Here is a 26,880-nt window from a genome sequence, read left to right on the forward strand (position 1 = left end):
TGTTCAGCAGAATTCCTTTATGTGGTAGGAAAAGGCTCTTGAACTAACTTCGCGCTGCAATTCCAAACATATTTGCCAAGAATTAGACGTGTCCTGTTCTTTTCAGTCTATTATTACAGGGCTTCATTAAGTGAATTCTAACCTCACGGCCAGACATTCTTTCCCTTTTATATTATGTAGTCCAGACAAAACTGGTCGTAAACATGCTCTGGTCCTTGACAGAATGGTTTTTGGATTGTTTTTCTGAGACAGTTAACAATTCACATCATTTACAAGAATCATGCACTGCATAACATCTAAGTTAGCCAATAAGCTACTTTTCATTGTTAGTCCTTGAGATAATGACTCACATACAGCACAAAATATAAAAAAAACCAATATATAAATACATAAATCAATACATTATCAACACACATTAATTAGCTGTACAATAAAATAACATTATATTAAAAGACAAATGGAACACACGAGAACCTGTATAGTATATAATACTGGACTAAGATAATTAGTAATATTTTGTTTACCAAACAATAATTTATTAATTACCTTAGTCCTTGTCAACACGCTTGTGTGAATAATCGAGGCAAACTGAATAATAATTTTAAAAAATGACATAGAATTTTTGAATATTGGATGGTCTTGCAAGGTATCCATTGCTATGGAAGGTACAGTAAGACTACTCACCCCTTCTCCTTCCTTGACAAAGTCCTTTCTGCAGATATGGGCCATGATGCCTGTGGCCAAGGCATCCCCCATCACATTGACCATGGTCCTGAATCTATCTCTGGATCAGACACAAATAAATTGCTTGTCATATATCCAGTATTTCTGCTCAGTTTTTAGGTGCATTTCTAGGTCATTTGGCTGAGACCTCCATAAACTAACAGCAACACTCACCAACCATAGCTGTGTGCAGTGCTTGCAGAAAGATGTTTACTGCCATTATGCGTCAGGGCTAAAGGACACATTATTTATTGTGTCTTTGCATTTTTATTGGGTTGCATTTGCTTTAAAAAATGTCATAGCGCAATGCAAAAGCTAACAGCAACCCAGACTCACTTTAAGTAAGAAATCCTGATTAAAGAAAGTCAGACAGAAGTGATGTTTACTGCGACAGTGGTATCCTGCCAATAAAATGAGTCTGTGTGATGAACCATTTTGAATTTACTTACAGTGCCCAGTCCACGGCAATGATGAGAGTGATGTCATCAGTTGGTAATCCGACAGATGTTAATACAATCACCATAGTAACCAATCCAGCCTGTGGAATCCCTGCAGCACCAATACTGGCTGCAGTGGCTGTAATACTGGGAATGTTGAAAAAATAAATAAATAAATCAACACCACTCAGTTTTTACAAACCAGTTCCTTTTCCTGTAAAGCCCAGATTATTCCCATAGATACATCTCCCAAGCAATTAGCACACCTAAATAAAGCAATGTTAAAAATTATTCGACTCCACAGTTCCCATTGAACTGTTTACCTGTGATGCCACTGTATGCCTGCGATGGGCGTGAACGGTGGTGGCAAAGAGTCACTTAATACAGATCGAAAGGGTTGCAAAAAAAAAAAAAAAAACCGGCCTCTGAAACAAACAAACAAGCCTTGTGAAATCCAGGCTTCTCTCTGCCAGAGGCCATTTCATTGCTCCGTGGCATTCGTACTGTCCTGGACTGAGGGGGAAAAAGGCACAGATGGAACCGCACCGCAAACAACGTCAGATGGGGGGGGGGGGGGGGGGGGGGGAGAACAGATGAATCTGCCGTGACTAGGAGAGATGATTTATTCGGGTCACATGGATCCTTTCACAGAGGGATTACAGGACAGCTTCGGTTTGTGAGGACGCTGTGCTTGAACGCTGCCATAACTGTAAATATGTCGACGCCGTTGAATTTTGGACAACGGGCACATCTCCAAGTTAAAGGGCCTTGTTTGGTCCGGCGCAGTTTTTCATCGAGCGGTTTTCAGAGTACATCTCGGCGCATCTCTTGGACATGATCGTCTGTTCAAATATTTTCGCTGGACAGATTCTTGCTGGACGCGTTTCAGTAGTCGGAATGATTAAAATCACATGGTTGCAGTTTCGTTCCTGCACTCCCTTGGACTCCTGGAATGAATCTGTTACTAACGCGCAGCTCGCTGTGTGCAGCTGCACAGCACAGCGGACCTTCACAAAACGGCCGTCATCGCTCACTGCGTTCTCTGCTTTAACTGCATTTTGACATGGCGATAAGGAGAGTGGGCGTGTCCCTGAGAGTCAACATAACACACTATATTGTACAGCTTGATTTAATGAGTAATGTGAAGATCAAAAAGTTATCTCTGCTATTCAAAGTGTCATTACTGGAGCAGTGATATGACTTAGAAAAGTCATCTAGCTAGACAGGGCAGAAACCATCTCATAGAAATTTTAAACCATTTTGTTGGTTTAACCTGAATAACTGGCAACTCATCAAATATTCGCATTTCTTCTAAATGTTCCCTTTCAATAAAGATTTAAGTTCAGCTGTCATGACACTGCCATGTCATACACTACCATGTATCATAACGATCTAGACCTGGAGAATGCAAGGTCACATATGGAGAAGTGTTTGAAGAGGTGCCCATTATTCTCTCTCTCTACTCTCTCCAAAAAGGTCCGACTGTCAAAACAGTTACCTGATGGTAATGATCTGGCCGAAGTCCAGCTCGTAGTTGTTGACCTGGGCGATGAAGATGGCGGCCACCGCTTCGTACAACGCCGTGCCGTCCATGTTGATGGTGGCGCCGACGGGCAGCACGAAGCGGATGATGCGCCGGTCGATGTGGTTGTTCTCCAGGAGGCATTTGAAGGTGATAGGCAGCGTGGCGGAGCTGTGAAATAAAGGGGCGACGCTTAGACTTAAATCCCCTACCCCCCTCTAGGGGGCAGTCAAACTGATGGAAGGCCTCCTTGCCTGACTCTGCTCCTCCCTCCTCTAGGGGGCAGTCAAACTGATGGAAGGCCTCTTTGCCTGACTCTGCTTCTCCCCCTTTAGGGTGCAGCCAAACTGATAGAAGACCTTTTTGCCTGACACTGCTCCTCCCCCCTATAGGGGGCAGTCAAACTGATTGAAAGAGCTCTTTGACTAAACTCTGCTGCTTAAAATGTAACATCAGTTGCAACCAAAATTCCAAAAAGCCAGCCATCACTTTCTTAAATACCGCAAAAAAAGGTGATGTGTAAAAAAAGGTTAACTGGCAAATGACTCCCACGGATTATACGATGGAAAACAATGTCCTTTGAGTAATAATGCCTGTGAGGAGTATTTTAAAATTCAGTGCTATACCAGGTGGATGTACAGTAGGTACACCATAAACTGAAAACTGCAAAGCTACACTATAGCTACAGGCAACGTAACTTGCCATCTCTGAAGCCATTTAAAACTGTATTAATCCCATGTAATTCAGCTCCGATCTAAAATAAAAATTAAATCAGATACTTTCTCAGTTGTATTGACTTCTTAATCTCTAGATGGCAATTAATTAAGGTATACTCATGCATTCATTCATACATGATTGATTACTGTACATCTCAATATGAAAAATGAAGAAATGATACGAGTCATAAATAAGAGGCAACTCAAATATCTGCATCTGTTACAAATGAACAGTTCTTTGCAAAGTAATGCAGTTGTTTTTATCCTGTATCTCTCATCCAACTGGCCAGATTTGGGAGGTCAAGGCCCTGGCACACACAGTAGGGCAGTCTCTGAAGCCACATATTTCTCACAACCTCCCATTTCCACTAACAGAAAACAGATGTTGCCTGATCTCCTCACCTCGTTCACTGTCTTTCAGAATTAGTCCAAAATAATATGTATGGCATGTAACAATTCTGGGTGGTCAAAATGACATTAAACAACCAAATATTTTCAGTGTTAATGGAAAATGGGGTAAAACCTTGTGATGCCACATATGGTTTCAGCAAAAGTGTTGACAAACCAAGACCACTATTTTCCAGAATCATGTAGAGATAATGTAGGCCATTAGTGTCAAAGATAGACTCGAGAAAGTTTGTCAGAATCAATGATGTTGTATGAACAGTATGAACACTATAAGTGATTATTGAACTTTTTGTTGCGCCATTGCTGGCTCTGTAAGTTTTAAATGTAATTTTGTTCATGTCTTGTTGCTCTTATAAACATACCGCATACCCACACGTGTTTTGTTTTCACGAGTCACCCCGGATAGGAGCACCCATTAAGTGTAATGTAAGGTGACACTATGACTAAACTGCAGCTCTTGGTGGGTATGACGGGCGGGGGTGCGGGTGGGGGTTGGGGGGGGGGGGGGGCTGTACCTGGACGAGGTGGCAAGCGCGATGAGCAGGGCCTGCAGGATGCCACGGATGTACACGATGGGGCTCTTCTTGGTGATGAAGAAGTACATGCTGGGCAGGATGAAAAGCCCGTGCAGCACCAGCCCCATGACCACAGTCACGGCGTAGAACCCGAGCTTTTTACCCATGGCCGACGGGTCGCTCATCTCCAGAATCTTCCCGGCAACCAGGAACACGATGCCGAAGGGGAAGTACCTGCGTTGAGCCGACAAGAAGCAAATTTCATTCCTATTAAGATTTAGCAATAACACACTCGGGTACAGGGCCGGCCCTAGGATTTTGGTGGCCCAAGATAAACAGCGGTTGCGGCCCTAAACAACCGCATAGAGCATTTATGCCATGGGCCGGCCCTGCTGGGGTACTAATTAGGAGCGTGGTAGTTAGTAGTAGTAGTACTAAAAGCTCTCCAGAGATTTTGAAAGCTAGCAAAAGAGAAGCAGCCACTTACCAGATGACGATGGCGACAATTTTCAGGACAGCTTCGTTCAGGCTCTGGCAGAAATTGACCAGAGCAGTGCCATTAGGCCCCATTCTGCCTAGCATTATCCCTGCGAAGGAACACGGGCCACATTTAGCTTCTGTAAGAGTTCAATGACTCATACAGTATAAGACCATTTTATGGGACTTTTTTTTTTTTCCCAAACAAAAGACAGAAAGTCTGCTTCAGGAGTGTTTGTTGTTGACAAATGAGGGGGAAATGTTCCCCAGATGAAACCAGAATAGAAAAAAAAACATTTGTGTTCAGGAAAGTTATCGCTTCAGGGAACAGTGTTTTTTTCCCCCCCTCCCCTGACGCTAAATGTTTACCCATCGTGGCAGAGAAGATGACGATTCCCAGGACGTTCATTCCCTCGCTGGTGCCTGGGCTGGTGCGGAATATGACGTCGGGGGGCGGAGTCAGGTCCAGAGAGAAGTTCTGTACGTCGGTTCCGTTGTCATCCTGAATGCCGTAGATGAGGGCCCGTCGGGTCGTGGTGCCCGTGAGGCCCTGACTGACCGTGGGCTTTGGCGTCTTCATGATCGGTGTGCTCTTTGTCCGATACTGAGAGCGAAGGAAAGGTGAAAAGTGGTTGTATTTTGAGAAACAGTGACTGAAAGTTACATAATTTTGAAGAGATTAACCTGGGTCTTGTAAATTGCATATTCCATAGTCCAGTTGGCTTGTCAATTTCCACCAGCAACCACATTTTGAACTAGATTCCCATGAATTAACGATATCACTAGGTGAGCAAAAGTGCACCATCACTCATTATTGCAAAAACCCTGGTTTATATTCCCTTATCCATCAGTGCTGTAATATGAAAATTAATGTACATGGTAGAGCATGTGCCATCAAAGATTTTCAGCAAAATTATGCATGGATCATCCAAAGGTCATAGTGCAGTCAATTGAAATCATATTTCAACTAACCTGTTGAAAAGTTGCTTGAACCAGGTTAGATGGAAACATGTTGCTGGATGGAAGGGAAAGAAGCAGTAATTAATGCAAGCAACAATGACACAAAATTTGGTTTTAAACTTTCTTTGAAGAGCATATACTTAAGAAATTATAAATAGTATGGCATCTTAATTAGTTATAATGTAGTGTAATGTAGTATTCATAGTAGTGTAAGTATAGACATAAAAACACATGCCTTGCAAAGGGTTACACATAATGCCCTATATTAATACTCAGAAAACAATGCAAAGTAATAATGACAAGGTTAAATAACATAATTCTTGAAAACTACTGGTCACTAACATATTTAATGGCAACATAATGCAATACATTATGAGAATTTTAGGTAATGAAATGCACAGCGTTATAATAATTTGCATTATGGGCTTTATTATGTTCATTAGCCACCCTAAGTGATCGTTGAATACTCAAACTGATAAAAAATATGTTTAGACATATAGATATATTAACCAATTATAATGCATTGTAAAGTTGTCATTGCCTGCTAAAAGGAATGTAAGACAACATTGGACAGGTTGTTCATGTATCTTGAATTTTTAAATCTACTTCAGAAAATAAGTTTTCAACCTTGTTCTGGAGCTGCACCATTTCCAGTCTGATGCTTTAACCTAAGTACTCTTTTATTATTCACATGTTCAGTTTGGTTTCCGAATGTAATTATTCTTGCGGTGAATACATCCCCCACAAACCTTTGTAGCGAACCAGAATGAAACACCGCGCCCTGGAACTGGATTTTGTATAATTGGACTATTTTCCTTTCAGCATTTACAAATGTCCCTGTGCTTTTGTCTGACATCGGACACACATATGATCGCACACACAATATATAATCATATTCACCCAAGGTGTACTGTATATACCACGTTTTTCACAAAGAATGGGAAATGTAGAGTAACTGAGCTGCATCCCACACAAGCATCTCCTCTGCTGTCTGTTCAGCAGGGTCGATCTCCATCTCTTTGTCATGAGAAATTAGCCGTGCAATACCTTATTACAAAATTGGCGACATATAATTGAAACGCACTAATGCATCATTCATTATCTCCGATTTAAAAATGTTGAGGTAAATTGTAATCGCTGAAAGCTACTGGGATTTCTTACAGTAGCAGTGGAGTCAGAACTGATTGAGACGGACTGAGATTCTGCTGGGGAAAAACTCTGCACGGGTGCTCCTCTTCACACAGACAAATATTGCATTCCATCTGAAAAGATGGTGCCATTTACACAGAGATGACCTCAGTGTCTCTCCAGGTGTCCCTCACCACTTTCTTATCAGACCAATACAGCACATTTTAATCACAAGAGTCAGTGGGACCAGGGAAGAATCTATGCAATTTTTAATACTGCCAGTAAGGTTAACTCCACTGGTAGCACTGTCCCTAGCCAAAGTCCAGTGGCTTAATTTGTGATCATGGTCTCATGATCAAATTGTATCTTAAATAGGGGCTTATGCAGGAAACCCACAGCTAAGCAGTTATTTATAAAACCCCACATTGACATGGATGTGACTGTACGTATCTATGTAAAGTTTACATTAAGATGCCACTTAATAACCGGATGGTCATGTGGAGGTGCTGCATTTTTTGAGGGCTGTGGCTGTATCCCTTAAGTGGGCTGTGTGCGTGCTTTAAGGATGAAATTTAATCGATAATCAATTTTAGGCATGAAGAGTGAAAGAATCAAGAGCAATGAATATGTTGTGAATGGCCTTATTGACAGGATGGAGTCATTACAAAAGCGCATTCACAAGGGTCGAATTTAAAGTTTATTTGAGTTCTATACAATTATTATTATTTTTTGGCGCTGTGCTCTGTACACTGGATTTTAAACAAAACAACGTGAGGTCAAAGTGCATAATGTCAGCTTTAATTTGAGGGTATTTGCATCCATATTTGGTTATCTGTGTTGGGATAACAGCCCTTTTTGATACATATTCCCCTCATTTTTGGGGGAGCAAAAGTAATTGGAGAGTTGGCTGCTCAGCTGTTTATTGGCCAGGTTTGCTGCCAGCCATCATGGGGAGGAGAAATCAGAATAAACTGATGATATAAACATGATGAGCCATAGACAAAACACTGGATGTGTCATAATAAACGGTTTGATACATTGTTAGGAAATCACACACTGTTGAGCTTAGCAATAACAAATGAACTGGTACACCACAGAAGACCATTGTAGCGGACGACCGAAGAATACCTTGTGAAGAAAAACACCTTTTAAACCGCCAAACAGATAAAGAATATTCTGGAGGATGTAGGCATAGATATGCCAAAGACTACAGTGCCTTGCGAAAGTATGGGAATGGGAGAGTGAAATTAATTATTTTTGTTATGTTCTTAAGGCATTTGGATTTGAGATCAAAAGCTGAATATGACACAAAATTACAGATAAATCAGCTTTTATATCATCGTATTTACATGCTCATGTTTAAAAAAAAAAATCATTTTACACCAACAGCTGTTTTTGTGTTGAGCAGACCTGGGTCAAATATGTATTTGTTTTGGATTAAAATACTTTTCTGTACTCTATTGATCTTGCCTGGTGTATTTGAGCCTGCAAATATCACCAGAAGGCAGGGTTTGCACTTTTTGAGAGTATTTAATTCATGGTTACAATACACCAAACAAGATCAGTAAAGCATAGAAAAGCATTTGAATCCAAAACAAATACATATTTGACCCAGGTCTGCTTGATTCCCCCCATTTTCACAAATGTTTTTACACCTCTGCGAATGCAGAGAAAGTCCACACAGCAGCCCCGATCGTTGGGGTGTAAAATTGGCAGACTCCTGTCTGACGGTTCACTTCAGGGGTATCACCCATGCAATGATTTAAAAGAAGCGAATGATGGATTTGGACCTAACCCAGACAGTCTACTCCGAAAGAGAAAAAAAAACAAACACGCAGGTGTCCTTTTCATTGATTCTGTTCAACTGAAAAGTGTCTGCTCAAGGCTTATCCACCCTCATATTTTCCAATTGAATAACTATATGTAAATAAAGTTGGCTTTCTAGAACAGGATATTGACCAGTGATATCAAATGCGGAGTGAAAAGGCAATGGCTAACATTTACCGGACAAGATAACCAGCCCCATTCATAGCTTCAAAACCCTGTTTGCTTATTCCTCAGATTATTCCGGCTGATTAATTCAAACTTCAAATTTTCGATTTCAAATTCAGTCAAATTAAAGTTCTGATGTTGTATTGGAGGAGAATCGGATGTCTGCGTCACAGGGAAATCGTAATTCACTCTTCCGACTAGAACATCGACTGACGATGATCTCACGCCATTCTCTCCCAGAGGCATTAATTCTCCAGTGTGAAAAAGAACAAATATTGAATATAAATGCATGTTACAAAATTCCCAGGGTCCTAACTAGTTCTTTTAAGAACCGGCCAAGCTAACAACAAGTGATTTCTGCTGAAATTTCCTATGGTGGACTGTGACATACATGAGACAGGGAAAGTTGTGTCATTAGTTAAGATTTTTTGGCTACCAGTCCTCACTTAGCAACAGAGAATAATACAAACAAAACAACTCTGTTATGTAATTTGGCAAAAGAAGAAAAGAAAAAAGGACCCAAATCAGACTGAACTGTACCACATAGCCTAGCGCACAGTTATCGAATTTCATCTGGTTTTACAAATTATGTATTCAACATTAGCAGGGTACACTTGTTTATAATAACAGAACATTTTTTTTTTTTTTTAGCTTTTTCATCTGTGAAAATTCCTGTATAATAAGACACATTAAGGACAGATAGATAATGGCATGAGCAGCAATTTTAAATAAGTAATTTTCGATTTACTATATACTGCGAAAATGCTTGCAAATGTAGCAAACAGTTACAAAAATCATTTTCACAAAACAAGGCAGGCAGAAAAGGCGGGGTTAATGGAGTACATGTGAGGCTCTGGGACTTCAGAGGCATGAAAGCACAAAGCATGCAAAGGAAGGGACAGCAGCCAGAAGCTAGGCAAATGGTAAGAGGGATCAGGCCCATAGTACAGTTCCTGTGTCAGCTGTAGCTCAGTTAACATTCCACATTGGTACAGCTTCAGACCGCAACACTGTGAGGTTCATTGCTTAAGATACAGGAGACTCAGACTGAAGTCGGACGGCGCCAGTGCCTGTGCCAACTGTGGCTGTTAGCTCAACAGGGGGATGCGCAATCGTGTCGCCCTGGATACGGAGGATTCAGTCGGTTAGGGGGTCTGTGTTTCATTGCTATCGAGGACCCCTGCCGGGTCGATCGGGCGCTCGCGAACCGCTTACTAAAGTCGTCCGTGAATTACACTCCATGCGAGCTTAAAAGAAGCAGCTAGCAACAACATGCGTTTTGAGAAGAGAATCGCGGTTGTCTACACTTTCCTAAATAAGCCGGGGGGAGGGGGGGGGGTTTCCATGGGAAAGCGGCTGTGGTTGCAGCCGTTTTAAGTCTGGGAGGGAATTAGACATGCTCAGCCACAAGGTGGATGCCAATTTTTATTTTTATTTTTTTAAGAATTAAAAAAAAAAAAAGAAACATGCTGAGCAATTCATGCAGTTTCCCATTTTTCATGCACGTTTTCTTCTCATAAGACAGAGACAACAGGCCTGCTTCAGACACCACTGCTTTTGCTGGGGACTACTATACCATTGCTGCCCCAAAAAATTCGGACAGCACACTGCACAGATTCATATATTTTGGTACTATATATGGCACTCTTTTTTATTCTTGATAATGCCACTGCAGTCATATGCATTGCATCATCGTATTGTAACCAATAAATGGAGTAGCTTGAATGTAGACCTTGCATATACACTGATATTGCTATACAAAGCAATGGGCTCAGTTCCTATAACCAGTTTATAAAACCCTTTCCACAGCCAACGACTATACAGTATGTACAAGCGATAAGCTCAGCACGTTTTTCAGAGCCTGACGACATCCCGGTTGTCTGCTATTGACAAAGCAACGACACCGGAGCTCGAATGCCAATCCAAGGCTGTGCGTGTTGCGGTTGCTCCTTACCGGATGAGGTCAAGCAGGGCATCGGCAGAGCTCATGATTGCCTTCCCGCTGTCCTCGGAGTCCTCCTTCTGCGCGGCGCCCCCCGGGTGAATTATGGACACCATGACGATGCCCACCACCACGGCAACGAAGGTCGTCCACAGGTAGTAGGAGATGGTGATCAGCCCCAGCCGACTCGAGCACTTGGCGTCGAGGGCCGCCAGTCCCGACATCAAGCTGAGTGAGACAAAATGGCGCACGAGTCAAGCAACAGCACCAGACAGGCAAGGCCGAGAAACAGCAACGGCAGTTTACCGTGATGCGTTTTTCCAAATGGAGCGTCGCGTTAGTTCTGGCAGGCCACGAGAGTCATGCTGCTCTGACAGAATCAGCTGATGGCTCAGCTGAGTGATGTTCACCTACCACAGTACATTCACATAACAGGGCGGTCTACTTAAACAGCCTCCCTCTACTCATTCGGCTGCTCCTCCTGCATGCAAGCTTGCTGCACGTTGCTTTGTAAATCCCCTCCACCACCCCAGCTCCATCCCTATGTGTTAGGAATTTCATTGCTCCATCCCTATGTGTTAAATTTTTTTTTTGCATTGCTGCTGGATCTGTTCTGTGTGTACCCCTCTAGGGGGGTTTGGCTGCTGGCCTCCTGGCCTTATCCACGCGGGCTGCGTGGTTGGCGGGAGAGCTTCCAGAACAGAGCCATACCGCCAAACAGAACTGCATTGCCTTTAATGTTAATAAAGATCTTACTTTGATGACAGTGGTCCTGACAGAACCCTGTTTCTGTTGACCGAAATTAGAAAACAATAATGAATTAGCACAGCATTGCTAACTGAGGCAGTGATTGTTCATTAATGCAGTGGTTCAGAAAGCACTCTGTGAAATGTAGGGCCACACAGATGGATTAGAAATTTATAAAAAGAAAACCAAAACCAGACATCTGTGTATTGGGAGATGAGGCATCTATGACTCATCTATGAATATGTGAAATTCTCTCAATGATTTGAAGGTAAATCTAAAAACTGAGTGGTACTTGATCGCAGGCAGAATGGTGAGAACGGCAAAGTACTTTCAAAAATGCATTTTATCACATTCAAATATGTGTTTGATTAACAAAAGAAAAGTAACAAGACTGAAAAATAACTGAATTAGGAGGACTGTACATACACTTCTGAAAGCTAAGCCTCCAGTGAGTCACATGGGCAGTTCAGACAGGAAGTCACATGGGCAATCGTTCACTGCCAATTATGGCGCAGTATTAGGATCTGTCATGTGGAAGGATTCATTAAGAAAATTCCAGCTCTCTGTTTAATCTGGCTTTTGTCCAGCAGAAATATTCCTGTGACAACCGCAAGGAGAAGAACTCATGCCTTCAGTCTAGAGTCAGCATATGGCCAGTCTCTCATAACCCTTCATTAAGCTACAGCCCAACCAGTTTACAGTGACTCAGACACATTATTATCAGTTTAGGATACCCTTAACGCCATAGATGTATAGTCTTTGCATGTGTAAAGCAATAAATATTACAGGAGCAAACACAATCAAAAATGCATTGCATGTATACATCACAATCCTGTAGTACACCATGAAATGTAACACTGAAAAGTGAACTGAAAACAAACCATGATTTTGCCCTTAATGAGTCCACTCACGCCAACAGCATTGTGATTGACAGGTTTCCACCGTAAGAGGTTTCCATAGAAACACAAGGGTATAGTTTCTAGGCTAGCCATGAATTAATACTGTGTCAGCACTGTTACTTTTATTTCAAAGGCACAAGATGGATGACACAGTGTGCACCAGTGGCTATGGTTCAGGGAGGTTCATAACCCCATTGGTTGCTCAGGAGCATCAGTTCACAGTTTGCCTGTTCCTCCTGTATGAACACAGTGGCTCTGGAAGCTCTAAGGGATTACAGTCTGATCTTCACACACACACACACACACACACACATCCACAAGCAGTCGATGTTACACCACGGCCAATGTGCACAGGCAGTTAGAGAGAAACAGAAGTCTTGGGGTAGAATGTGTGGATGTGAGGAAGGCACCATGTTATCCTAGTTCCACAACTACTGTAACATCCCTACAAAAGCTGTGTAGACATTGTCAAGAACATTCTGTTGCGAAAACATTCTTTTCAGCAGTATGATGCTCAAAGCTCAGTTCTCAGCTATAATTATATGGCTTAATTGACTGTGAAACTAATGCTGACATATCCAAAAGTAATTCTCAGTTTCAAAATACAAATCCTTTAAGAACCAGACTATTTGTCTTCTTGACAATTAACTCTCAGGAGCCTACTTTTTCTGTGTATTTCGCTAAGTGCTTGGTGTCAGAAGAATGCAAGAACAGAATATGTTCAAGACTCCAAATGCCATTTTCAATGTGAAAGGTGATTTATCATGAGCTTTTGCTCCATCAACAATCAACAGCAAAAGAAGGGACTTGTTTACATTTTTACTTCATGCCATTAATAAACTGGCTGAATTGCATTGACATGTTGGGGATTTGTTTTTAACCAAATTACTCAGAAATAATCAAATATGACTAAGCCAAACAAAAACACACAACAAAAATCTCTGCGCTAATAATGCAGCTCCCTAGCAATTTGATTGCCATATTACAGCCTGCTATATGCTCATTTTGGGGGGCATTTGAAGAAATGTGCTAAAAACTTTGTAGCAATACAGGTGATAGGTCAAACTACACAGAAAATAACAAATAGGCCTAGTGATTTTGATTCATTTACTGTGCAAAGCAAATAACCAGCTGCATACAGAAAACTCTGCCAATCTATTGTTAAGCTGCTCACAAGTCACAAAGATGTAAGATAATATCAAAATCAAATATCAGAAACCAGTTTTGAGGAAATGCCATGGTACAGCTCTCTTTACTGGAATCCATGTGTATCTTCAGTAGGTGTAGTAGTAAACTATACCTGTCATCAAGTCTCCTCAGTGTTAGAGTCCAAAATCATGCTCCAGCAATAAATCATACTGCAGACGAGGCGACACTCAAATTACACGGGCAGTGCAATCTAAGCTGTAGTGAACCAACCGCTGTCCTCTAATGAACATGCAACCATCTGCCGCCCTTTTCCACTCTCCAGCCCACCAGCTGAGCTCCACTGTGCCGTGTTTCATGCACAGCTGGCGCAGGCAGACTGCAGGCGCTAGACTTGCGTTCAAGACGGCGACCGTTTGCTAACGTTCGCGAACATATTGAAACATATTCAAACTTCTTTCTGTTCGCCGCGAATGTTAGCTAACGTTACCTAACAGTCTGAAAAGGTAGTGTGCCCCGAACAAAAATGGCTGCTAACAGGTAAGACACTGACAGAACAAATAAGTTGACAATCATTTGGCTGTTATAATTGACTTTGATCAATGTAATATTTCTTCTGACCTTTAAAAAACAAAAAATAAAAAAAAACAAAAACAAAAAACCCATGTAGGCCTAAGCAGAAAATCAGCTGGCTAGCATTGTTAGACCTAATCTAGCTTGCTTTTTTGGCACTTCTGTTAACATTGGCCAAGTTGCTTTTCTTCGTTTAGTCACATCCATTTTTATTTCAAATGCGTTGGTGGCGAACTAAATGGAATGCTCATTTAAAATCGTTCAACAGTATCTGTTGGCCGCAAACATAGTTCGCCACAAACGTTTGTCATCTTGAACGCACGTCAGATAGACAAAAGTAGTTGCTAGTACATGATGAGGTCAGAAAAACCTTCCTCCCTGGGTGAATACATGGTCAACCACTTATATGGGCACCAGTCTGGTGGTCTGCCAGTCACTGACAGCAGTAGCATGGCCAGGAATGAACTGATGTCAGTGAAGGACGTCATCAGTTAGTGCTTTAGCCAGATACACTGCCTGAAAGGCCCCATTAAACATAAAAGCATCCTGTTCAGTCCAGAATTAATACATTTGTATATTTGTAATTGCCTTATAGTTAGGCTACTATACTGTAGTGCTACAGACCATAGAAAATAACAAAAAATATTAACTTGCACATTCTGTTTTTAAATCAATAGCATTAATTATTTGCATGTGCCTGATTTGACATACACTACATGGCCAAAAGTATGTGGACCCCTGACATCCAACATCTCATCCAAAATTATGAGCATTTATATGGAGTTTGCCTACACTTTACAGCTATAACAACCTCTACTCTACTGGGAAGGCTTTATACTAGATGTCGCAGCAATGCTGCAGGGATTTGCTTCCATTCAGCTAAAAGAGCATAGGCCTGGCTCGCAGTTGGCTTTCCAATTGATCCCAAAGGTGTTGGATGGAGTTGAGGTCAGGGCTCTGTGCAGGCCATTCAAGTGCTTCCACACCGTTATTGACAAAACCATTAATTTATCGAATATAATTTAACATCAAAAGCAGGAATATAAATATATTATATTGACAAGACTTTAAAGATCACTCATCTTTGTAAATGTGTGAAGTTGTTGGCGTGGCATTTGGGATAACAGTTCATAGCCAATTCCTGGAAAGTACGAAGCTGAAACACAATAGGCAACAGCTGCTGTGCATTAACCTATGGACTGTCTCTTTATTTCCTATAGAAAGAAAAAACTGATTAGTTAATTTTTCAATAATTCAGTGCATCAGGCAAAAGATGAAAGTGAATTGTTTTGGTATTTTAATTAATGATTGAACTCTTCAAAGGGAATCAGAACTTGAATCAGATTTTGTTTCTGTGCTGTGACTATTGAGGCTGACTACAAGTATATGAGCAAATTCATTCTTGGGGACCATCGTTAATATGCTAAATAGGTTGTTGTAATATTACACACTGGGATGGTTTTTATCTAGTCTGATGGTGCTAGTCTGCACTGAAGGGGGACATTTTGCAATGATGACATGATCTGGCATGCCAAATTTGCAGAAAAATTAAGACAAAAAAACCTACATGAAGTAAGTGTTGCACTGATGTAATATGTGTCCTATGCTGTGCTAGTGTACGGATCCAAATTAAGCTAGAGATATAGCTTTTGTAGTGTAATATTGCATATTTTTGCTCAGGTCAAGTCCAATACAGGGTACTATTACTATATACCTATCATTATATAGTGGACTTGCAATCAAACGACTCACACGTGGTTTAAAGCGCACAGTCTCAGCTTTCATTAAAGGGTATGTGTTTGTACATTTTGCTTTCATCTCATGGAAATTACAGCACTTTTTATTCATAAAGGCTTCAAAAAAAAAAAAAAAAAAAAAAACGTGCCTTTAAAGTCCTCATTAAGATACAACCCTGAAAAAATCTGAAGGATGATGAACGAATGATAATTTAATTCTCCCTGATGATGGTGAGAATGACATAAAAATGAAAATATGTTGCGAATGATTCAAACAGATCACACAAAATGTAGAGAACAGCCCAGTGCTTAATTCAGCAAAATTATACCGCAAAATATACTACGACTACGAAAAATCCAAACCTTATCCAAATCACTTATCTAAATACACTAATTTAAGATACAACCTACATTGCTTTATGAAAGAAAATTCCATCCTAGACAAGAAGAGTGCAACTTTTCAATTTTGTGGCAGTGCCACGCGCTCACGTATTTACATTTTGTCAAACTACCCTCAAAGCAGCGAGTCCGTATTAAGCCATTTCATAAACATGACTTTGGCTGCGGTTTATGTAACGAGTCAGAAGCACTCGATTTGAGATTTGAACCCCTGCCTCTCGCACGCCCAAAGACTCCTAAAAACAAACGCATTACCCGTCAGCTAAAGGCGAAATCACCCCTGGTTGAGGGCAACGCGGATTTGAGTTTTGCCCGATAATCTCAGAATGCAGACATTTCCTGCAGCGCATGCTAATCTCCGTTAAGTCCCTTGCAAAGCCAAGTAAGCGCTATTTATCATGTTTGTAATATGAAATACGAAATATATGTCTGTAAACTATAAATGCAGGATAAAAAAAAACACTAATGATATACTTTTTCAAGCTCAGACAAAACCACAGGCAAATAAATGTATCATTTTGTTCACTCTGGTGCTGTGGATAAGGTGTCATATATCTTTAATTTCATGACAAGCATGAGAGTTTAAAAACCACAAATGTTTCTTTTGGATTTGTATCCATGCTCCATGCTTATGCAAAGACCAGTGCTTCAGTCCTGGAGATGTGTTCCATCTCCCGGTGGAAACTGGATTAAGATATCCAATTTTATTTGAAAATGATATACTGTGTAGCTTTATATATAACAAATAAAAATGCATCACTTAATGTGCAACATGAGTGATATAAAATATAGAAACATATTTCACGCGGCAAAGGTTATGTAGAGGCAATGACAATGAATCAAGCTGTGTTTGGAATATATTTTGAATATATCACTACCATAATAGACACAAGTAACAACACATGCATTTAACTAAGTGGGGCCTTTAAAATGATTAAATGTCCAAAAGTGAAAAAAACTGAAAAAAAATGTGATGTAGCTATTCATTTTGCATCAATCTCTTTTTGAAAAGTTGTCCTATTTTTGCACCTGTGAATACAGGGTACTCCTGTTAGAGCAAACTGCACATTTTAAAATGAAATGTAGAAACATTCATTGATCATTTCTTTAAGGGATCGATGTATGTACGCCTGTACAGAACCTTGGCCAGGTCCAGCACCGTGGTCATGTGTTTGCTGCAGAGATGAAATGGTAAACTTCTGCAGCTGTGGTTACTGGAAACAGAGATAGAAATATATTGAGTTTATGTCTGTGAGTAACCGCATGAAGAATTTTCCAGCACCAGTCGTTCAGTCACCAAATGGAATTGTAATTGAAAACAGTGGAAAACAAGTCTAAAATCCATAGAACTACTTGAGAAACGGTGTTCGCCACGTTGTCATCTTTGAAAGCCACAGGTACTCCTGTTATACCTGCTGAAGTGTCTCCTCCCAGGTGCCACGCATTCCAATGTGACTGTTACATCATCAGAGTGTACACCAAAACACGCAGAGAGACGTCGCACACAGTCCTCAACACACAAAATAAACCGTAACGCTTAAAAAACCACAAACAGAGAAAAGTGTGGCCTGAAAAGTGTGGTGTCTGCTGGACTGGAGGCAGGAGTGTTTTTGTTTGAGCAAGTGCGTTCGCTCGTTGCAAAGAACTTGTTTGCCTGTATCTTTACCATACTTTGCGATACTCACTTTTTTTATATGATTAAGGAAATATAACATAAACAAAGAAGGAATATAAAAAATGAAATAGTGGATTGCGGAATATCATTATACTTTATTTATTCAGTATTTTGGAAATAGTAAATGTGTTAATGTAGCCCATATTTTAAATATTACAGATTTGTGTGTGTGTGTGTGTGTATGCGAGAGAGAGAGAGAGAGATATATGAAACCATAGACTGCAGCAATAAGAGTGATCTTCTCATTTTAAATGGTTTTCTACCACATTTATCTTGCATGCACATTTTCAGTTTCAATTCAGTTTAAGCAAATCTGAAAATTGCCAATAACGTTCAGCGTCAGGTTTCACAAGTCAAGCATGTGGAAAGAGCTGAGAAGAGCAAATTTACAAAATGAGCATTTTGCCACATAATATTTCTGCAGTGGTTTCTGATAAGCTATCCTCTAGAGCCACAAGAAAAACAGTGGAAGAAGAAAGGCTCAATACAACAAGATGAAGAGCTATTGTATCTGCGATCCTTTGATCCATAACACAGACCTATAACATGATTACTGATGGTGACTACAGCTGCTCCCCAATCAGCACAGCTTCCTGTGTCCACACTATTCTTCCCCCCTAAGGAAAACCGCTCATTTGCTCTTAAGACACTTGCTTTCCTTCCTATTCCTAAACCATAAAAAGCACTATATTCTGCATCAAAGGACCACGTACTGTACTTCTGTCCAATATCACCTTTCACTCTTGAAGAGTCAAACTACTCTACTGTTAGGATGCTGTGAGTTTGTATGAGTTGAATTTGAAAAAATCATTTGAAAAGAGAGACTTCAACTGCCAACCACCAAGAGTGTGGATTACCTGGACACGACAAGCGGTAGAATGAGCATCTTCAGCATCCTCATTAGCAGCTCTCCTGGGAACTGGAAATATTTCACCTCCTACAAAAGAGAACAAACAAAGAAATCAGACAGGACGAGAGGCAAGCAACACAAACAAAATGCACTTTTTAAAAAAAGATTGAATGGCTGACTACAGTCATCTGTGATATCCATGACAACGAGATCAAAGAATAGCCGAGAGTAAACCTCCGCAATGCCAGAGATGGCTTTAATACTGACTGACCTCAGACCAGTATGTGTAGCGTCAAATAATCATAATGGAGTCAGTGCTTTTCTCTGGTGACCTTTGACCTCCCCTTGGATTGGCTATGCAACACTTTGAGGTCAGAGGGAGATCTATGGTAGTGATGGAATGCCAGTAGGGAAAGGATGGTGCTTCATGACAAGGAACGCATACAAAAGAATTCCATATCTAGCGTTGGTATAGTGTTTTGATTCCCATGTTCCCTGTTTGTGGCTGTTTTTGCTATTATTTGATGCTGTGGCATTCTGAATTAGACAAGCTAATAATAAAATCAAAGACTTGAAATGGCTAACGAATACATTGGCAGTACAAATGGATAGAAATGGATCGAAGCATTTGCCCTGAGAACCTTGCCGAAACAAGATACAGATCTGACTAGCTGAATAAATCTTGGATGACTCATTATGCCACATTAATCAACTGATTCGACATGCGCTGTTTTTACGGGGTAACACTGGGTAATAAATTTGTTTTGCTTTAGTTTATTAAGAACATTTTGGTGTTGTATAAAGGAACTAGGAAACAACCTCTGAAAACCTGTCCTCACTTTGTTAAGTGTGTAGAATAAAATGACACTATATTGATATGGGTACGGTATTCCACAGTTCTTCTTTGAGCTGGGCTGATTTTTGCATTATACAAAAATTTTCAGCATGGACTGTAAGAACAAAAACATTGCGCAACAAAAGGTTTTGCAATACTAGTGCCTCCCCCATGAAAATGGCCCCATTCCCTTTTCCCTCTCCCTCTCTACTCCCTTTGCAAAGAGCGGAGAAATATTGAGATAAGTTCTGGCTGCAGAAATGGAAATATCATGCTGCACAGCACAGCCCTGCAGGGTGAGAAAGCTTCTGGCATGTTTCTTTCCTCAGGACTCAGGCCAGAGTCAACACACCTGCTGATGGCAAACAGAATCAGCCACGTTTGAGAGAGGGAGCAGAGCAGAGAGGGAGGGAGCATTTACACGTGAATGCACTTTGGATGAGAAAACATTGTAATCTGGGGAAGGGGGGGTTACACACCAGGTTAGTTCAGCAGCTGCAGACATTTAAGGCCCTGTTTTGGTGAGAACACAAGTTAAAACGCACCTGGGCACAAAACAGAACACAAGACTACTTTTGGCCTGAGCCAGGTTTGGTAAGTCCATGGTCCGCAATTAACTTGTTCGAGCCATCGTGGTTTGGGCAGCACAACAGGGGGTGTGTCAGTAGAAACAGTCAGCACTGTGCAAGTTTGGTGTTGAATAATGCATTTAAACCAACCCAGATTAGGTTGTAACTCAAACACTGTACTATTTTGGCGGCATTATGAATGCTTTATAAGTGCATTAACAAAAGAGATGCAAGAAACATTTTGTTTATTTTATTTTGACTATTTGACATCTGTACGGAGTTTATAGTGTACGCTACTAGAATGAGAGACCAAAAGAAGGTGGGAGACCGGCTCTACACCCATTAAATAGTGTCAGACAGGCATTTGTTAAAATCATGGCTACTGACTCCATACATTGAGCCCCGATGCTGATGCTGTGACTAATGGTAGATTGTACGTAGGTAGTCTTTCCAAGAAAGTTGTGTCCTCTTGTTATGCCGGAAAGGTTACATTGAACTCTCCGTTACAATGATGGGCACTATTTTCCAGAAGCAATGTAGCAGGGTGCACGGGCACAGCTAATGGCATGGCGTATATGTGCGCTAAGCATGGCTATTGAATGTTGGCGAGGCGAGGCAAGGAGGGCACAGCTCAAGAAAAAGCTCAAAAATGGGCTGGATTATGAATATATGAATACATTATCAGTGTGTGTGTTGGGGCTGAATTCACTCATAGCCAACTTGTGGCTGTGAGTGAATTGGCTGTGAACTACCGTTGAAACATAGTCAGCTGTCAAAGTCAAGAGGCTCGACAACATCCTCGTAATTGTCTGATGAACAATTAGCTAGTGCAACATGTTCAGAATTTGGATTTTCGACCATACCTTCGTCCACGTTAAAGGTAGAACATGTTGCCTCTACTTGCACCACTTGGACGAGCTTACTACAAAAAAAAAATAGACTCTTCTGCAGCGACTGCGGCAGATGGATGTCATTCCGTCTGTTGCACTGAAACGTCTCCTAAGATGAAGCACGGGCACAGATCAAGGTGTGAGGCCGTCAAAACGCTTTCAGATTACGCTCACCAGTGTTCACCAGTGTTCACCAGTGCCATAAAACGCAGTGACAGGTCAGTTTGTCGTACTATTGTTGTGTAGGGAGGGGTGCAAAAAGTATTGAAAACAATAACAGACGACAGTTCTAGTGGAAATGAAATTATTTCTTGTTAAATGAAATTTTCTCTGAACAGCTGTATTTGCATAAATGAGTTGCTTATTTCATAAAGCCCTTTTTCTTGCTCATCTTTGTCAAGGGTGCCAATCATTTTGAAGCTCACTACATCATCGTCATCATGGGGCTTAAAAACATGGGTATTCACAGCAGTGTGTCAAGCAACCTGTCACTACAGGTTGTGACTACAACCTAGCAGGTTCAATTGTGTTTGTGCAGCTCACGTCTCAAGAGTAATTTCTTTCCAGTGCTCTCATTTCTGCGTGTCATGCTCAGTCCTCCACAGATAAGCTCTGCTTCATATTGCGGCAGGACTGAAACGCCACAAGGGGGAAAAAAATAGGAGAAACCTATCAGATCTTGTCCTAATAGAGTTTCCAGTCTGAATTTCCCCCGTGATAGTGGAGACTTAAGGAAAAATAAGCAAAGGGAGACCAAGGGGAAAAGAAGAAGAAAAAAAAAACAGAGAAAAAGAGAGCGAAAGATAAAACAAAACAGAAGCATGATAAAGAGCTTTTTTCTGTACTGCATTATGGAGGTACGGCTTAGACAGCAGTTTAAGAGCAGGATCACAGCTAGCAGAAGGCTGGCGGGTGTGTAAGAGGAAGTGCGTATAGCAGGAGTGGCGGCTGCAGCTGGTGTGGGAGCCAAAGTCAACGACAAGTCAATAGGGCAAGCAATCATAGGGCGCTCGCTTCAAACAAGCATGTGAAGCACTTCAAGCGAGCCAGCAATGTAAGGATTATATTTTGGTTTCACGGAGGTATGGATGTCTAAAATGAACAACTGCGGCAGTAAAAAAAAAAAAGTAGCAAAACCTTTACAGTAAATTGACAAAAACATTTACGGTAAATGAAACAAACAGAAACCAAACTTACGTACAAATGTACATGGAGTATATGTGCCCGTGAGCCACACGTGAGACTCCCCAAACAAAATTATCTTTAGACGTTGTACCCCATTAAATATTTAGGTAGCAGGGGTATGAGATGGAGAAGAAGAGAGCAGGTTCACAAACAAGACGTATTCAAATGATTTTGGACGGCTAAATCGGATAAAATAGCCAAATTTTCTGCCAGCTATTTCCCATTTTCACTGGAGTGCCCAGTGATCTTGAAGCTGTAGAGATTCACGGTCCTTCACAAATGAACAGAAGCAGAGATGTGTAGGCCTACATCCCCCACTGTGGAAGAGAGGTGTGCAGATGTACAGTCATCCTGGCAACGAGCTGACACTGAAACATAATTGAGTTATGCAGCAAGACAATGACCGAAAGAACAAAAGCAAGTCCGCGTTTGAATGACTGAAAAGAAACAAAATGGAAGTTTTTGAGTGACATAGTCGATGTCCTGACTTGAACCCAATTGTGATGCTGTGGCGGGACCTGAAATGAGCAGTGTTAGTGCTTCTCAAAAAACAATTTGTTTGAATTAAATCAGTTCTGCAAAGAAGAGCAGATGAAAATTCCTCCACTGATGTGAAAGACTGATATCAAATTAGTATCAAATTATAGGAAGGGTTGCAGTTATTGCTGCTGTAGGTGGTGCCGACCAGTTATTAAGTTTAATGGAGCAATTACTTTTTCACTTGGGTGATATGGGCGTTTGATAACTTTTTTATACAATAACTGAAATAATATATATTTAAAAAAATGCGTTTTGTGTGTAATCAGGTTTCCTTTCTCTAAGATTACATTTTGCCTAAAACATTCAGTATGACAAATATGCAATTGTAGACGAAATCAGGAAGGGGGGAGTACTTTTTCAAGGACACTGTAGCTGCAGTGGGACTTGAAATATTGTATGCAATCTACACTTTAGCCAGTATGTGGGTATTAAAAATGAACCAAACCATACCTTGAGATATAAACTGCAAGTGGTACCACAGGCATAATTTAACCACCACACTCTTAACACAGAATGTAGTGTCATATATCATTCAGAACTGAACATAATCCTTTGTTTGAATAGATTAATATTACTGCATTAGACAAGCCTGAAAAACATCCTTAGCAGTACACACCCAGGGTGAACACAGAACAATGGGCAATAGCTGAGTTAGGGATTATTGTGTTATTATGATCAAATACGTCTGCAGCTCAGATGACAAACATATGTTACAGCGAAAACCTTTTCAAAAATATGATTTATTTTAATTGTATTGAATGTCCCAGGTGGTGCAGGTTTCAGCACAGTAGAATACACAGTTCTTGAGATTAAGACTAGAGGCACATGGTCTTGAAAAAATGCATCGCTGGGTCATAGTGTTATACTAAGGCTATGAGCGTAAAGCTTGTTTTGAACGTGAAACAGTGAATCTGACACCGTTTAATACGCAGTAACTGAAACTTTCTGTGAGTACCCAGAGATTTTTAAAGTTAGTGACCCTGCCACCTAGTGGAGCAATTGCACTGAAGAGTGCTGCTTGACCTGATGTCTATTAAAAAATATTGTTCAAGTAATTCAAGTTACTGACTTAGTGTCATCACGGTGGTGCAGTGCGTAGCGCTGTTGCCACACAACATGAAATTTCCTCCCACAGTCCAAAGACATGCAGGTTTGGTTAATTTGGAGAGTGTAAATTGCCCATAGGTTTGAGTGTGTGAGTGAATGGTGTGCGTGTGCCCTGCGATGAACCGGCGAACTGTCCAGGGTGAATTCCTGCCTCTCGCCCAATGCATGCTGGGATTGTCTCCCGCACCCCCCGCGAGCCTGACCACAAATAATTGGGTATAGATGATGAATGGATGGATTATAGACTTAAATAATACCTGTGCTTTTAAGAACACATATCCAGAGTTTGTAAAAAGTATTTTCGTTGAAGGACAACTTCAAGAAAATGATGAATTCAATGCTAGGCCTTGTGCCCTCAGCAAGGTCTGAGGATAAAAATTTACCTTGAATACTTTGGCAAAGATTTGAACACTTGTAAGAAAATATTTTTAAAAACATTTTTTTTTACTATAGGTGGGTAGGTCACAGCTTTAATCCAGACAGCGTGGGACTATGCCAAGTCTGCTGTCTGTTTGTGCCGTGTCCAAAAAATCAACATGTATCTTCATCCTGAGATTTGGAAGTAAGGCTGGCAGCTTTCCAGTGTCATCCATGACATCCATTTTATGTTTCTGAAAGTAACGCTGATGTTCTCCACTACTGTCCATCTCTCTGGATGAGAGCACCTGCCAAATGGTCGCAATGTAATGGAATGTAATGGGATTATTGTTACAATTATATAATTACAATGAGCATGAGAATGATTGACATGAAAAGCGCTGAAGAGTGTTTGGTTCCCATTGGTTCCTCGACTGATAGTCAACTAGACAGGTGTCACAAATATCCTTGACCTTTCGCATTGTTTCCTTTCTCAATATCCCTCCTTTCTCCACCCCCCAGCCCGAAAAAAATAAAATAAAAAAATGGGCATTTCAATTTATTTAAAAACATAGGCCTTTTATTTTCAATGTATTTTAAATGCTTAAGGCTAAGCACCACTCTTGGTTAATATACAATTACTAAGAGCATTTGTGTGATTGAATGCTAATCCCTGGCACTTAGAGTAAAGGGCTACTCTTTATTTTTAGAAATATTCTGGAACATGAAAGTTTTGGCGCAAACATTTAAAAGCCACTTTTTTTTGAGGTGCTCATCGAACACAGCAGATCTCAGGAAAACACACACCGCTCGACTCCACTGGAAATCATGGAGAACGGGTCTTAGTTGCACTGTGTCACACTCGCTACGGACATCTGTGTCCATCTTCCACCAGCGCACTGTTTTTTCACCGCTGACGTTACAGCATCGCCTGTGCTGGCCTCCGTGTTACGTATGACCTGCTTCCAATCAGGCCAGTGCCACGCTGTCATCACCAATCTGCCGACGCTCGGGCACAGAAAGATAAATGCAAATAATCTGCGGGTGACAGAGCCGGAAAAACAACACCCAGCCCTCAGGAATGCCCTCTCAGTGCCGACTTCCAAAGGTAATCTCTCATGGAAAACCATAGTGACCAAAACAACAACAACAACAACAATAATAATAATAATAATAATAATAATTTGAGTTGATGCAGTGGGAAGTATAATGGAAAAAGAAAGGAATGCCACTCAACAAGGCAAGGGGCGAGTTTTTAGGAGGACGGACGATGGAAGCTTTAGAAACAGAGGTGGTGTGTGGCGCAACCGGACCGAGGAAGCAAGGGCAGACTGACCTGCTCAGACAGACGCCGTGTCCGCAGGAAGAAGCCCAGCAGGCACCCTATGACCACGGCGAGCACGGAGAGGATCAGGAGTCCGTTCTGCTTGCACACGTTCTTCACCCGGCCCCACACGGCATCCAGTGCCACCGCCATCATGGAAAACCCAGTCTGGACAACAACAAAAAAATCAATACCCCATGTATATAAAAAAAAAGGACAATCCAAATGGTGGGAGAAAAAAACAAAAACAAAACAGAAAACGGCAACAAAGAGGGTCAAAGTAGAGTTCCGGCACGAGTGGAGGCGGCAATCTTAGATTCCCCCTCTGTGTAAAGCACTTTTGGCTTTTGAACCGGACAGCTCTCTATCTGAACTGGACTGAGGAGATCATCACACTTTCCAAGCATCTCCGTCGACCCCGCCCACAAGCGGGCCACGCCCAGCTCGGTTGCCTCACCAGCAGAGGGCCCGTGACAGCTGGCGGTATTGTCCGCGGGCCCTAACACCAGCAATCCTATTAGGGGACTCCGCATTAAAGGGGTCTGAGGCTGGATTAAGCATCTCAGCTCAATTGAACAGAGGATTGCTTCAAACAATAAAAGAAAGCACGGATGAGCAATGAAAAGGTGAAAAAAGCAGTGTGAAAGTAAGTCAATGCCAGTAGAGTGGCGGAAGATGGGAAGTGGTGACAGTAGACAGGAAGTCACTCTTTTAATTAAATGGCTTTGACTTGAGAACTGGAAGGTGCAATGACATCATATACGTACATACACACAAAAGGGGAAGGATTCATTCATTTAGTAAATATTAATCCACATTGTGTGTACAGTCAGTAGTCTTTAAAAACCATTGTGAATCATTGAAAAAACATTAAATGGGCAGTTGTGATGTGCCAGAACTGAAGACGTGATGCTTTCAACTAATATACTGGAGTGACCATTTGTCGGAACACAATAAGAAGCAGAATTAAATTGGTGATGTCACAAGGCCCTTGTTATCTGGCTGCCAGTGTCCTTGGTACTTCTCAAGAATTTCTACTCATTTCACTGGGCTGCGTGACTACCAGAATAGGTATTTCGCTCTCCAAAACTGAAGGTTACATTCATTTATCTCTGGTTATTCTCTCCTAACTAAAGGCATACACTACTACTCGAATCTACAATAATTCAAGATAGCGTTTGTGTAACATTTCCCAACACGTACGTTCTTATTTTTTATACTTATTTTA

The 26,880-nt window shown here is 41.1% G+C and overlaps 1 protein-coding gene across 1 annotated transcript in view; it reads right to left on the reverse strand.

Annotated features, from left to right (window-relative positions):
- LOC118226460 (excitatory amino acid transporter 5-like) overlaps positions 1–25,808 on the reverse strand; it is a 27,422-nt gene extending 1,614 nt beyond the window's left edge. The window contains exons 1-10 of the mRNA XM_035416088.1: positions 25,665–25,808; positions 18,853–18,932; positions 10,833–11,048; positions 5,771–5,813; positions 5,168–5,402; positions 4,809–4,908; positions 4,322–4,555; positions 2,659–2,853; positions 1,173–1,307; positions 685–784 (exon numbers count right to left, since the gene is read on the reverse strand). Coding sequence (XP_035271979.1) covers positions 685–784; positions 1,173–1,307; positions 2,659–2,853; positions 4,322–4,555; positions 4,809–4,908; positions 5,168–5,402; positions 5,771–5,813; positions 10,833–11,048; positions 18,853–18,932; positions 25,665–25,808 — 1,482 coding nt within the window. The remainder of the gene's footprint in view (positions 1–684; positions 785–1,172; positions 1,308–2,658; positions 2,854–4,321; positions 4,556–4,808; positions 4,909–5,167; positions 5,403–5,770; positions 5,814–10,832; positions 11,049–18,852; positions 18,933–25,664) is intronic.
- Positions 25,809–26,880: the final 1,072 nt, after the last annotated feature.

The sequence above is a fragment of the Anguilla anguilla genome, chromosome 4 (genome assembly GCF_013347855.1).
Source record: "Anguilla anguilla isolate fAngAng1 chromosome 4, fAngAng1.pri, whole genome shotgun sequence".
Classification (NCBI taxonomy): Eukaryota; Metazoa; Chordata; class Actinopteri; order Anguilliformes; family Anguillidae; genus Anguilla; species Anguilla anguilla.